Source organism: Corylus avellana, chromosome ca10 (assembly GCF_901000735.1).
Source record: "Corylus avellana chromosome ca10, CavTom2PMs-1.0".
Lineage (NCBI taxonomy): Eukaryota > Viridiplantae > Streptophyta > Magnoliopsida > Fagales > Betulaceae > Corylus > Corylus avellana.
This window is the reverse complement of record NC_081550.1, coordinates 3,380,034-3,394,083: the sequence shown is the minus strand read 5'-3', so window position 1 is coordinate 3,394,083 and position 14,050 is coordinate 3,380,034. Positions and strand designations below refer to the sequence as shown.

General features: G+C 35.5%; 2 protein-coding genes across 2 annotated transcripts; both read right to left on the bottom strand.

The window, feature by feature from the left end:
• Window positions 1-1,476: 1,476 nt before the first annotated feature.
• On the bottom strand, window positions 1,477-5,597 carry LOC132164739 (pentatricopeptide repeat-containing protein At4g28010-like). Its single transcript, XM_059575294.1, has 2 exons — window positions 3,071-5,597; window positions 1,477-2,466 (listed from the first exon to the last, which is right to left on the bottom strand). Exon 1 carries the CDS (start codon window positions 5,320-5,322, stop codon window positions 3,133-3,135), a length of 2,190 nt encoding a protein of 729 aa, XP_059431277.1. The 5' UTR covers window positions 5,323-5,597; the 3' UTR covers window positions 1,477-2,466; window positions 3,071-3,132.
• A 950-nt stretch (window positions 5,598-6,547) lies between these two features.
• On the bottom strand, window positions 6,548-9,906 carry LOC132164641 (protein mago nashi homolog). The gene is made up of 4 exons (XM_059575184.1): window positions 9,781-9,906; window positions 9,404-9,673; window positions 8,628-8,804; window positions 6,548-6,887 (listed from the first exon to the last, which is right to left on the bottom strand). Exons 2-4 carry the CDS (start codon window positions 9,626-9,628, stop codon window positions 6,828-6,830), a joined length of 462 nt encoding a protein of 153 aa, XP_059431167.1. The 5' UTR covers window positions 9,629-9,673; window positions 9,781-9,906; the 3' UTR covers window positions 6,548-6,827.
• Window positions 9,907-14,050: the final 4,144 nt, after the last annotated feature.

The following is a 14,050-nucleotide window of genomic DNA, read 5'->3' as shown; positions in this document are numbered from 1 at the left end:
CCTGGTTCAGTAAATGCTGCCTCGCCAACAGTTCAGCATACTTCATCCACGATTGCCGCATCTTCAAATATGTTGTCTGAACAGACTAATGCTGTTACATCTAGTCTTCCCTGTGAACTTGTGCCAAAACAAGAGGCTAAGACTGCAGAAGAGATCAAAGTTTCACATCCCGGCTCAGGAAAAGCTGCCTCACCACCAGTTCAGCATACTCCATCTGTATTTGCCACATCATCGAATATGTCATCTGAACAGACTAATGCGGTTAGCTCTAGTCTTCCCTGTGAACTTGTGCCAAAACAAGAGGTTAAGACTGCAGAAGAGATCAAAGTTCGTGAGTCCGGCTATGCACTCAAAGAGCAAATCCAAGAAGACGGAGCTTGTGTCTCAGGAAATGCACAGAGTGAGCAAGTTCAAGAAGATAAAGCGCCATCACAAGACATGAACGCAGAGTTCAAAAAACAAATGACAGATGTTAAAAATCCTAATAGCTCTCTGAACATGAAGACAGCTGAGAGTGATCACAAAGCTGTTATTGACAACCAGGCTGAAGCTACACAAAGCAAAAATGATAAAGAGATTATGGGTTCACCAGCAAGAGATGACAATAAACCTGCACCATGAGGTGAACTGTGAGAACAAAAGCGTTGTCATGCATGATAGTTGATGGATGCGGGTGAAAAGTCGGAGGTTTTAAGCAAAAATGAGGCTCGCTATGAGATTGAAGGGGAGAAGGTTGAGAACCTGTGCAAATGAACAGAATTTTTTTGGGTTCTATGCTGAATTGTTTTTAGGAAATTTTTTGGGTGTAAATTCAGATGTTAAATGAAAATGTGTAAATTAAATGATGGGATGAGTATCTTTGTCATTGGTGTAAATTGTTTGCTCAATTTGTTCAGGGTGATTGCCGGGGATGCATTTGAGCATTCAAGATGAGTATCCTTTTGAGGTGGATGGTTTCACTTTGAAAGGAGTGCTCCTCTTTGGATGCTAAAATGTCTTCTTAAGAGAGAGAGAGAGAGAGAGAGAGAGTTATGTGGGCTACCCTTCAGATGGTTAATTAAGACATGGTTGAACACCAGTGTAAATTTTATGTCAGTTCCATGACCCCCCAAATGAGTCCTGATCCCTGTCGCGTAGCTTTTGAAATGGAGGATTTAGTTTGATTATATAGGATCTTATTTCCTGAGATTCCAAGAGAATAAGCACTAAAATTGCAGAAGATCCTAGCTTTGATTTATCATCCTCTTTCGGATGCCCACATACTTATCCTTGGATCTTGGTAAAAGTTTTGTTCAACACCTTTTTGGCCATAGTGTTAGCACTCAGCAGGCTTGAGTCATGTGACATGTAGAATTGTGCTTTTCCCTGTATTTTTTTTTTTTTTTTTCCAGAGCAAATGCATAATTATGGTTTTCTCATTGCAATATACAGTAATGGAAATCCATGGGAAGATAAAAAGTGCTAACACATAAAATAAGCCGCTCAAAGGTTTCTTGATACACAGAATTGAAATTCGGAAAGTGAGGATTGAAATAAAGGGAGGAATCCTTAAAAAGATCATATACTTATATTACAAACCGAATATAAGGAAACATATTTTATTTACTTGGGTTTAAAACCAAAATTACAAGAACAAGAAACCCTCTGCAATTTCTATCTGCAAAGGAATCTAAAACCCAGTATCAACAAAAAAAAACTCCAATCAATGAGTTTTCAAACACCAAAAAAGTAAATGACAAAGCAAAACAAGTAGAGAAAGGCTAATCTACATAGGGACTCCAGCTGCTTGTTTCTGCAATGCTGGAGTCACAAAAAGAGAAGATTGATGTCTTTTGCTTCTTCAACTTAACCCCAAATAAGAAAGACCGCAAGGGAATTTGGGCCCAACTTCTTGTTTGTTTCTGACACTAAAATCCCAAGATCTTGCACCAGTGTCTTCTTAACATCAACCTTCAATGCACTCACGCAATTGAGGCCTGCTTGCAGTTTTTGGAAACCTTCTTGTTCTCCTGCTTCATGTTAAGACCTCATCTTGAAACTTTAAAGCCTGATATTCACCAAGCTGTCTTTTCTGCTTTGGAATCTGCACTGGAGATTCTTGACATCCATCTTCCATGTTGTATAAGTATGAGAATCTACTCTGCAATTCATCCTTCCATACTTGCAATAAGTTCCAACCATAACAATAGTTCAGTCTGTATCTCTCTCAGGTGACAGTATATTGGTCGAATATCTGATTTCACAGATTGGTGTTTAGGACTTCTTGTCTCTTACCCTTTAGTTTCAATAACTCTGCATGCATGTCCTGAAGTGAAGGCCAGTTTTTGTACGTGATGAAATGAAGTGCTAAACCTCGACTAGAACCTTCCAGTGCTCAACACATAGGTATGAAGAGGGAAGCTATTCTTTGTCCAAAACCAATGCTCTCACAAGAGTAGAACTGAACCTTCCAAATGCCCTAAGGCCCTGTCGCAGCATATATATACAATTTAGCTCGTAAAGCAGCATTAGCATGCTTCAAAAGAGTGTTGAAACTACTTAATTAAGCCATGATGGTTTGCAAGGGAAGTAAAACATCTGATCATTCACAAAGGATAGACAAGAAAAAACTAGTGTGAGATTCTAATGGTAAGCTACTGTGCTAATAACTAACCTACAAGACTATTGGTTTTATTTTTTTCTCCCCCGTTTATGTTAAGTTTAAGATTTGCTTACCAATGCACTAAGCAATAGAATAAACATAATAAGATCATTTCTTGCAGCATTTGGTATAAACAAGATAGAAAGGGGCAATGCTGTAAAGGACAAAAGATATGAGATCCAGACAAACAAAAAATTTGAGTTAACCAAATTTTACTCCTATGGAACGATAACATTCAAATATATCCCCAGACAACAAAACAATAAAACAAAAAAACAGAATCAAATCAAATGTAGAAAGACAAATCATATCTTTGTGACCTGCCATAAATCGTCCTTTGCAAGAAGCCTTTGGCTAATATAAGAAGAGAATATACAGAGCATGCTATGAAGAAGTACTTAAAAACGAAAGATTATAGTGAAGACTTACTTAGGAGAGTACTGTTGGAGATCTATTATTGCATCGGCAAGCCTTTCTTGAGATGCAGAGTATCACGCAACACAAAATTTAAGTTCTGGGTGAGACTTGTTCAGTTTTGATAAAAGCTCGTCGCATGAAATGCTTGCTCCTTTTGATGCCTCTTTGGAAAAATTGGGCAGAATCTCCATAACATCAACGTCTTTTGACATATCACAAAGGCATGTCAAGATGGTAGAAATTATTTCTGAGTCAAGAACAAGACCCTTATCTGCCATTTGATGAAGCAGGTCAATGATTGCTTTGGTTTCTCCCTTTGAAGCAAAGCCCTTAAGTAAAGAATCATATACGAAGGTGTCTGGTGTAAAACCACTATCTATCATTCTCTCAAAAACACTTTTAGCATCTTCCAATAGACCAAGTTTTGACAATCTATTTATTAATACGGAAAAGGTCAAATGATCAGGCATTAAACCTAATTCAAGCATGTCCATTAGCAATTCCTTGGCACATTGAAAATCTCCTGCTTTGAAAGTTGCATTGATTATTATAGTAAATGATGCAACATCTGGTGCATGAGTTGAATTTCTCATTTCTTGAAACAGCCTCCTAGCTTGCTCCAAGCTACCCTCCTTGCACAAGGATGCCATCAATGTATTGTAATCAAACACCGTCGGACTAAGCCCACAAGTCTTCATTTTACTAAAAATGCCCTTAGCAACACTAAGTATAGGCATTTTGCAAAAACCATCAATTATAATACTATATGTGGTTGAGTTTGGAGAAAGTCCCAAGTCCAGTGCATGTTTCCATAGTTCCATGGCTTTGCCAACCATTCCTGCCTTCAGATACCCCCCAATCAAAAAATTGTAAGTTACAATGCTACCTGAGATCCCCTTTTCAACCATCATATGATATATCTCTACAGCCTCATCAAGACAGCCTTCCTTGCAGAATCCCTGAATTAACAAGTTAAATGTCATGACATTCGGTTCAACAAAGCTCTCCCCATTCAAAATAAATTTTAAGAGTTTCATCGCCTCATCAACCTTCCCGTCACCACAAAGTCCCATCAACAATGTATTGTAAGTAACCACATCAGGCTCTATCCCCTTCTTAGTCATCATTTCCAATATTTTAAAAGCTTCACTGACCATGCCCCCCTTGCATAGTCCATTAATTATAACATTATATGTTTGAGTGCTAGGCTCTACTCCCTTCTCAAGCATCAAGTCCAATATGTCCATGGCATTTCTAGCCCTCCCATCTTTGCAAAGCCCTTCAATTAACACCGTATAAGTAACAACATCAAGGCGAATTCCACGTTCTTCCATATCATTCAACATCACAGTGGCCTCTTTCCAATGCCCCATCCTACAAAGATTATGCATCAAAGGATTATAAGTAACTACATTGGGGAGAATTCCCTTTCCCAGCATCTCATCAAAAACATCTTTCGCTCTATCAACATTTCCTTTAAAAGAAAGGCCATTTATAAGGGCACTGTACACAATAACATCCGCATCCAGACCTTTCTTCTTCATCTCCTCCCACACATCCATTGCCTCATCAACTCTACCATCCTTACAAAGACCATCTACCAAAGTCGTGTATGTTACCAAATTCGGGTGACAATCAGCCGCCTCCATGTCAACAAACAAACATACCGCTTCTCTCAATTTCTTCGCCTTGCAAAGTCCATTTATAAGAATGTTGTAACTAATAATATCTGGTGATACACAATTCCTTTGCATTTCTCGGAACAAACCCATTGCATTCCCAACCTCACCATTTTGGCACAAACCCTTTAATATACGATTCATACCAAATACATGAAACCTAAAACCCCACTTCACCATTAACCCCATGACCCCAAGCGCCAATTCGGGCTTCCGGGCGCTCACAAAACAATCAGTCAAACCACTCAATGAGAGAAAACTCGGTGAAACACCAACATGGGTCATCTGCTTATAAACCGAAAGAGCCAAGTCATGATTTTTCGACCTTGCAAGCACATCAACAAGGAAATTGCAGGTTGACCAAGAAGGCAAGAGGCAAGAACCGACGGCACATTGAAACAATGAAACGGCCTCGGAGAATTGAGAATTGGGTTTCTCACAAAGGGACCTTATTTTGGTGTCTATGTCAGTGTGTGAAGTGGGAGCTGGCATTGATGAGAAGAGCTTGAAGTAGGCATTAAGAGCATAAATATTAGAGGAAGCATAAGACTTGGGGTGAGAATTTAACAGTGTTTTTGTATTCATTTTCACAGTACGATTAAATTCCTCAAGTAATCTTTAAGAGTTGGATTGAAATCACATGAGGAGGCAAGACCCCTCTGTGGATGCTATAAGCAATTTCAATCAATTGCTATAAGCAATCTGTGGAGGCTAGACCCCCTCGAAGCTTTTTTTGCTATACGGTGTGTTGGGCCATTGTTTGCGAGTGGGTTACCTGTGCAGTGGACGTGATTAGGCTGCGTTTCTCTCTGCCGTGCGTGGGCGTTGGTGCTGCTCCGTGGTTTGGCCTGACGGTGGACTTTGAGTCCTGCGCTAGAGTTCCTAGTGCTGGGAACGTGGTTTATTGGAGGAAGATTGGTGGCGTTTGGCTGTACCACCAGGTTTGTCTTATTCCAGTGCAAGAATAGGTTTATGTGAGTACAAGAACTCTATTATTCCAGTTTTGATATTAGAATGTTTTCTTTTTTCTTTTTCTTTTTTTGTAAAAGAATTTTACTCGGTTTGTTTGCGAGATTATGGGCTCTTTTTGAAATGTGCCAGCTAAGACTACTTTCGCTTAACATTAGAAAAAGAGTAATGCTAGGTACTATCTTTTTATTCTCTTAAAATTCTTCTAAAACTGATGTGACTTTTAAAATCACCATTAAATTTTAATTGAATCATACTCAAATTTTGATCAAATAGTAATTTTGAAAGCCACATCAACTTTAGGAGGATAAAACATAATATCTAGCATTACTCTTATAAAAATTGTGAAAATGTCATTTCCAAAAAATATGTTTTGGGAAAATATCTTCTACCATCCTTCTGATATGTATTTTTTAATATGAATTGTGAGAATCATATATTGTGTTAATCTTACTAAAAATATACGACAAATGTCACTATTGCATATGCTTGGGAGTTGAATTGGCCAGAAAACGGAGGGCATGAATATATAGTGGGAATATGAATGCATTATTTGCTTCTGTTAGTATTGTGTTTATATATCACGCGTCTCAAGGTGTTGGGAAGGAGACTAATAGAGCGTGGGGTTCCAGCTATTTATAAATCATTCCAACATTTGCAATTCTCCTTCTAAATTCTAAATTTCAACAATCAATCCCCTAATTGGAAAATTTTGTTCCAATATTCCCCATGGACTATGAGAAGATAAAATTATACATGATAGTCATTAGAAATGAAATCCCAAGCAAAATTACTAAAATTTAAAGAGAGAGAAAAATGAATGAAATAAAAAAGTACAAGAGAGTGCAAAATTGGCTCTTAGCATCATACTGATTCAAACGCAATCGATTCTGAAAAAAGGAAAAAAGCAATAACACAGGAAGCAATTAGGAATCTTTGGTAACATTGTAATATTCCAGTCTGTGTGCACACATTGGCAAATCTAACTAACCACTCCCATACACACCAGGTACCAATAAAAGTGCTTAACTGTCAAATGACTAAGACCGTACGGTAACTGTTACAATAGCAAACAGAATCGAATGCAGATTGCAGAGAAAACAGAGGACTCCTAATCCATACTATATTGGCTTGATCTTGAAATGAAGAGATATGAGAGAGAATACGAAGCACTTCAGATCCTGCAACCACAAACATCAATAAGAACCAGGGCTAGGAGCAAAAAATGTGGATAAACAGTAATAACATATGCATTCATACTCATAAGCAAACAGCAATACCAGAGGAAATGAGGGAGATGGAACGGAGGAAGACCAGATCTCAACATCTCAACTAATGGAAAGAATAAAGTTGTACAAAAAAATATATCCAGAGGAAAATAGCTGCTATATTCTCCATGGTAACTAGGACCCATTGACTGGGAAGGTACTCTCTCCCATATCTAAGCTCAATCTCCTCTTCCGTGTACGAAATTTAATTAATTACTTTTTTAAATAAAAAAATGTAGTATCCTAATCCATAGTCCAAAATGTAGTCTCTCTCTCTCACACACACGGGGACAGATTCATGCCAAATTATGATACAACAATACACTGTCCACATAAAACAGAAACTTGTGTCCTTGCCAACATACAAAGTTCATGTCCTTGCCAACAGGATAAAGTCTCAAACTTTATAGGAGAACCAACGCATCAGATTATAGAGAAAAGGGGAACAGGAACAAAGCTAGGCTGAGTTGGTTGGTGTGTGGGTTGGGGTGGGGGAGGGGATTTTATTGCCCATACATCTTTCTTTCTCAGACTTTCCCCCCTGCGTATGGGCATCATGTCCTATTTTGCTACATTTGTTAGCAAAACTTGTGCATCCCATGGAAATAAATCCAAACCATTGTGTTTTATACAGCATTACTTCAATTTCTTTACTACACCCCCCCAAAAAAAAAAAGACTGATATGTTAACCACCCTTTCTTTTTCCTTTTTCTTTTCAAGGCACAATCGCATTGATTCCATTGACTAATGACTTAATTTGCAAGCACAAAAACATATCAGAATGCCCCTTGACAATCAGCAATTAGGTACAACCTTAATATGGGTAATATTCCTACACCAATTACAATAGGCATGAAGGAGCTAAACAAGAAACATTATTAAATGTTTGATGCCACAATTCAGAGGTAAGCATCCACTAATGGGCCTGAGTGACTAGCAAAACATCTTGACTTGGAAGAAAGGTACCCTAAGTAATTATTTACTTGGCAAGTCCCTGGGGAACAACAATTCTCAGGTAGCATAGTGGTCACCAAGAGATAAAACTATTATATATATATGATTCTAAACACACACACAGAGAAAGACATAAGACATATATATAGCTGAGAAATTCTTAAGGATAAGCTCAACTAAGCTAAATTCAACTGAGTCTTAATCCCAATTAAATTAGGATCAGCTTTATGCATCCTTTTTTAACTAATGATGTTGGCCACTTGTATCATTTTTTTGGCCACTCTATTCTATCTAAAATTGTACTCTCGCTCACTCATATCATGACCTTCACAGTGTGTACCCATGTTATAAGCTTCCTCTATTTCTTTTCACTCCACATTAGTTCCCAACATGGCACAAGAAGTGGACTTTATTATCAACAAGTCCTTGATATGAGTGCTCAGAACCAACCTCAATAATCATGACAAGAACGTAGTAAAACTGTGGAAAACAAAGAAAGCATACTGAGATTTGGAAAACAAAACATGAATATGATAGAAGATGCAAAACCGGGATCAAGTGACAGTTTCTTATTTCAGGACATAAAACCACAATTAGAAATAAACTAGGAACTAAACACAATGATTGACACACATGCAATACAAACTACAAAAGAGAAATAACCGTAAAGCATAAACTGAATGCACAAGTTTGCAGACCTGAACAAGGTAATAGAATATGCGAAGCCCTTCAGGGTCATTACTGCTCTGGACATCAACAAGGGATCCAATCTTTGAAGTAGTAAAAGAGATATGCTCATTCCCCATCACAATCTCAAGTTCCTGTCTCCCAACACGGTCGGGTTCCGGCCATTGGTTATCATCTTCCTTCAGTATCTGAAGAAGAACACCCCATACACCAGATTATAAGACCAGATGATAGTAAACCCTTAAAAAAATTAAAATGATAGAAAACGTCACTCTTCCTAAACTCAATCAGAGTACGGAAGAAAAATAACAAAGCAAAACCCTAGAGGCCCATTAAAATTACAAACAAAACACAAAATTTTTTTTTTTTTATAAGTACAAACAAAACACAAATTACCCTTACTGACACCCCTAGAAAGAGAGAATGTCAGAGAGATGGCTAAATCTCCTAGAACTAGAAGGTAAAAGACCAGAAAACAGCACATAAATCAAGCAATTAATTCACTTTTCCTTTCAGTAATCCTCCATTTTCAGCAACCAAACAGAAAATCCAACTGACGAAATCAAACCCTAAGGAGAAACATCCATAAACAATAAATAGTCTCACTTTCCCTTTCAGTACTCCATTTTCTCAGCAATGAGACAGGATATTCCAGAACCAAAACTAACACAACTAAACCCTAAAGCACCAACAAAAACAAAACACACACAAAATCAAAACCCAGAAAAGAAACATCCAACGAAAACCACCAAGGGTTTTGAAACCCTAAAAAGAGAGAAAGGAAAACCTCGCTCTCGAGGATAATGCGGCGACACTCCTTGAGGACGGCGGGGGTGACGAAGACCTGCTTGCGGATCATGGTATCGTTCTTGTAGTTGGAGTTGTTGGCATAGCGGAGCATGCCGTTGGAGCGGAACTCGAACTCCAGGAACTCGTGCCCAAACTTCCCCTTGTGCCCCACGTAGTACCTCACGTAGAACTCCTCCATCTCCTCTGTCTCTGCTCCTGCCATTCTACCCTCTTCCTCTTCTCTTCTCTGCGATTGATGATACAGCGCCTATTGCAGTGGCAGACCAGCCAAAGCATAAGTCATCACTTCAAATTCAACAAAGGGCTTTTCAAGTCTTAAAAAAAAAAATCCCAGTTTGGGATTACATAACTCACCTCGCGAATCGCTATCCACGTATCGGATCAGAGTATTAGATTGTGAAGATGACGAAAATCTTCGTTAGGGTTAGAAAGAGAGAGCGCGAGGGTGGTTTATGGTCGAATAGGGGACGACGACGTGCGTTCTCTTTTCCACTGCGGCTTCGGAAAAACGACGGCGTTTACCTTTGCCCATATTTTTCCTTTTTGCCTATTTTTAATTGACATTAATTTTTTGTATTTCGGTTTTTCGCTAAAAACAAAAAAAAAAAAAAAAAATTCGTCGAAAAATGTTTTTCAGAGGTTGGCACATACAAAAATCACAAATGTTTTTATATTTTCATTTAATCGTATTAACTTATAAACAATTAATTTTTATTCAAAAAATATATATATTAATATAAAATCATTTTAAAAAATTAACCTACAAATTTGAGTTCTGACGGTGATCTACTGGTCCGAAGAAGTACTTAGTGGCCTGATGGTGCTCCAACAAAATTCCAGCGAGGCCCAGTGCTGGCTCGTGATTTGAGAAAAAATAAACTCAAACTTAAAAAATTGTTTATGAAATTTAAAAATAAAAACCACTTTTCAAAATTAAATAAGTGTTTTTTAGCTGAGCCGGAAATATTTTTAGTTCGGCTATTATTTATGGTTGCACAAAAACACGGAAAGATACTGAAGAAATGGAAAAACAAAATAAAAATTCAGAACAAATATTTTATACCAAAACAAACAAAACCTAATTTTGTTTATTTTCAGGCAATGGTAAACATTGTTCACACACCCAAAACTTTTTTATAAGATAAATATTATATATTATAATTTTATTCAACATTTATTCAATAAGGCTGACCTAGGATTCTGAATTTACTATTAGATTAATCATTGTTAAATAAAAATAAATAAATAAATCCAATAGTTAAATTGGTGTATCACGTCAACATTGTTAAATAATTGTATTATAAAAATATAGTATCTAGCGTTATTTGTTTTATAATTCCTTAGACTATTTAAAACTTTATATTGTGATTGTTTATATATATAGAAGTAAAAAAAATAAATAAAAAGGAACAGAAGGGGGATCTCTACCGGTCGAAATAAGGACAAAAAGCATAGGTAGAAGAGATGGGAAAGCAGCCGAAACAATTTTTAGGCACAACCCAATATACCACACGATGAGCGCAAATTTTAGCATTTATGTCAGCTTTGTTCAGCTTACAAGATGAGGCAATATGGATGGTGGAAATGGTTTCCCATATGGTGGATGCAATTTGCTAGTATTGGGCGGAGAAAGGGTGTGTGAGTGCAAAGATAACAACTTGAGAGTCGGAACAAGATTCTCTCCGATTCATTTAGAGGTATTCTGTCTTTTCATTTTTTGAGAGGACAAAATACCCCTCTAATATAACTAACTAAATATTTTATAATTTATTTGAACTGGAGAGGATTTAGACTATTTTCAGCAGAAGGAATGAACTTGCCTTTCGAAGGTGAGTGGTACTCCAGAGTTACCTTCGTGACAGTGATGCCATGATATCAGGAATTTTGCCTTCATTGGCAAATTTGTTTAAGGAAAACCAAAAGGATAATCTTAATCTAGTCTGTCATGCTAGTGGAAGTCCATGCAAGCGAGTCCAAGGGTTATAAGGAGGTCCTCTAAGGTGGTGTTTGATAAATGGATTGGCTTAGACACTGTAGTTGATGTAAAAATAAGTAAGAATGTTTGGTATAAAAAAATGAAAAAGTTTGTTTTGTAGTTATTATGTTTTGATGTTAATGTGATATAAAAAGTGAAAAAGTTAGAATATTTTTATGTTGATTTTTTTTGGAGAATTGTGATGAATAGTAACGAGGGAAACCCTAACTCATTTGCCAAACAAACCCTTGACTTTGCAAAGGGGCATTTGAATGATACCCGAACCAAAAAAAAAAAAAAAAAAAAAAAAGGGACAAAATGTTATCCTTATGTCTTCTTTATATTGATGTGACTTCTAACATTATTATTTGATTAAAATTTAATAGTAATTTATCATAAATTCAATGATAATTTTAAGAGTCACATCTATTTTGGGATGATACAAATAAGACACAAGACTTCCTTTAAACATTGCTCATGTGGAATATAACGTGATTGTTCATTTAGTTAAGGAAAAACTTCATAAAACTCCCATAACTTCTACTCGTTTTGACACTACTATTCCACAATTTAAAAAATCTCAAGTAAATGTTTCAGCCTTTTAATTATCTCATTCCGTTATGATTTCTCGTTAAATTTTGTTAAAATTTCCAAAATATCAAATTTATTTAATAAAAAAGATTACAAAGATGTTTAAAAATAAAACAAAACAAATGCATGAATCTTAACAAAATTTTATTTTATTTTTTAAATAAAAAACAAGAGAATTTTGGAAACTTTGACAATATTTAACAGAATATTCTAGTGGAAGTGAGTAATTTAAATAAATTGAAAATTTGATATAATTAATTGAGAATTTTTAAACTTCGAAATGATACTTTCAAAACGCATGAAAGTTCATGTGGATTTTGTGAAGTTTCTCCTTTAGTTAATGTTCGGATTTATACCCTAAAAGTCAATTCATATTGTATGACATTTTAATTTATTAAATTAAAATTATTTATTTAGTTTTTATTTTTTTAATAACATTGGGCATATAATTGTATATGTGCATATTATTTTGTATATATACATATAGTCTTTAAGTTATATTTAACTAGCCTATAACCCTTGCGATGCATAATATTCTTCATTATGATAATATCAAAGTCATATTTAGTTTATAGTTTTTATTTAATCTAAGATACATGCAAGCAATGAAATTTTAGATTAAATAAAAACCATAAACTGAATCAACTTCAAAATCACTAAAAAATAAAATAAAAGAAAATCATTTACTTCAAACCATAGTAAAATTGTACTTGTAGTCATAAAATCACATTTAGAAAGTTGTATAGTTGTTATCCAATTTCTTCATTTAAAAAAAAAAAAAAATTATATATGGTTTTTTTTCTTCTTCTTCCTATATATGATTTTTGAAGTAACGTATTAACATATATTGATATAGGTTTTGATTCTATATGCTTCGATTTTTTTTTTCTATGTATGATTTTTTTTTTAATCCTATATATGGGTTTTTTTTTCTTATAGATATGGGATTTTAAGTAAGGTATTAACACTAATCAGATATAACTCTTGATTCTATATATGGGTTTTCAAGTAAACGGATTAATATCTATTAATAGAGTGATTTAATCTTAGTTAATAACTGGTTCATTCACTAAAAAATATAGGTTCATGTCATTTGTTGTAATTTTAAGGCACTTCTTTTTTACATTTTATTTGATAAGACTATAATATATTAATCATAGTAGGAACTTCTAATTAATGTGGTGGGGATGGATGCCCCATTAATTTTTTTTTTTTTTTTATAATTTTCTTTCTAATAAACTAAAGAATTAATATTTTAATATGACATGGCTTAACAAAAGTCAGTTAATTGGATGAAAAACTCAACTAATATAATTGAAAATCGAAAAGATAAAGCCAATTGAAACACTATATATATATATATATATATATATATATATATTGGTGCTTTAAAAAAAAAAAAAAAAACCAAAGATTTTAAGACAAAATTTTAAAAAACTTACATGGGTTGACCGGACCCACCCTGTCGCTTAAGGTCAAGGGAAAGAGCCAATTAGACTAAAAACTCACCAAACTTTACGCAATAATAGGCGTAACCGGTAGTTGAACCCCCTAAATGACAAGGCGTATCACGTAAGGATCCTTCGTCCGTGGGAAACAGAAGACAAAAGCCAGAACAGCATTAGACTGCTTACTGGCTAAGCCAGTAAATTATAAAACATCTATACTCGGTACTACTTTACGTGCTGTCCACTCACGCCCTCAAAATTCTAGCGCCGAAAAAACCTGGGTCCCACCCTGAAACTCCCCTCGTGAGTATGGGTGGCATTAACTGGAAAGTAAATTTTTTACCTCTATGTTTTTCACGTTGTCGTTTTAGGGTTTTATTTTGTCGGAAAGTAACCGCGCAACCGGAACCTCGGCTTCCCTACGGTGACCTTTATCAGACTATGGCCAAGAGGCCAGGCCAATAATGGTAAATGCCATTTATGACTAAATTAAATCCCCTTCTGTTACGGGTCTATTGAAGAGTTTAGGTATACCATCAATTAAAGTGATTAAATGTGTCCTAACTCTTTAACTCTTCTCGTATTATTGTTGGTAAAACTATTTAATTAT

Excerpts from the sequence above, each read along its gene's own strand:
- LOC132164739 (XM_059575294.1), bottom strand. The coding sequence starts at position 5,322 with ATGAATACAAAAACACTGTTAAATTCTCACCCCAAGTCTTATGCTTCC.
- LOC132164641 (XM_059575184.1), bottom strand. The coding sequence starts at position 9,628 with ATGGCAGGAGCAGAGACAGAGGAGATGGAGGAGTTCTACGTGAGGTAC. Across the intron at positions 8,805-9,403 it reads GCATTATCCTCGAGAGCGAG|ATACTGAAGGAAGATGATAA; the intron begins GTTTTCCTTTCT and ends GTTCTTCTTCAG. Across the intron at positions 6,888-8,627 it reads TATTCTATTACCTTGTTCAG|GATCTGAAGTGCTTCGTATT; the intron begins GTCTGCAAACTT and ends TTGTGGTTGCAG.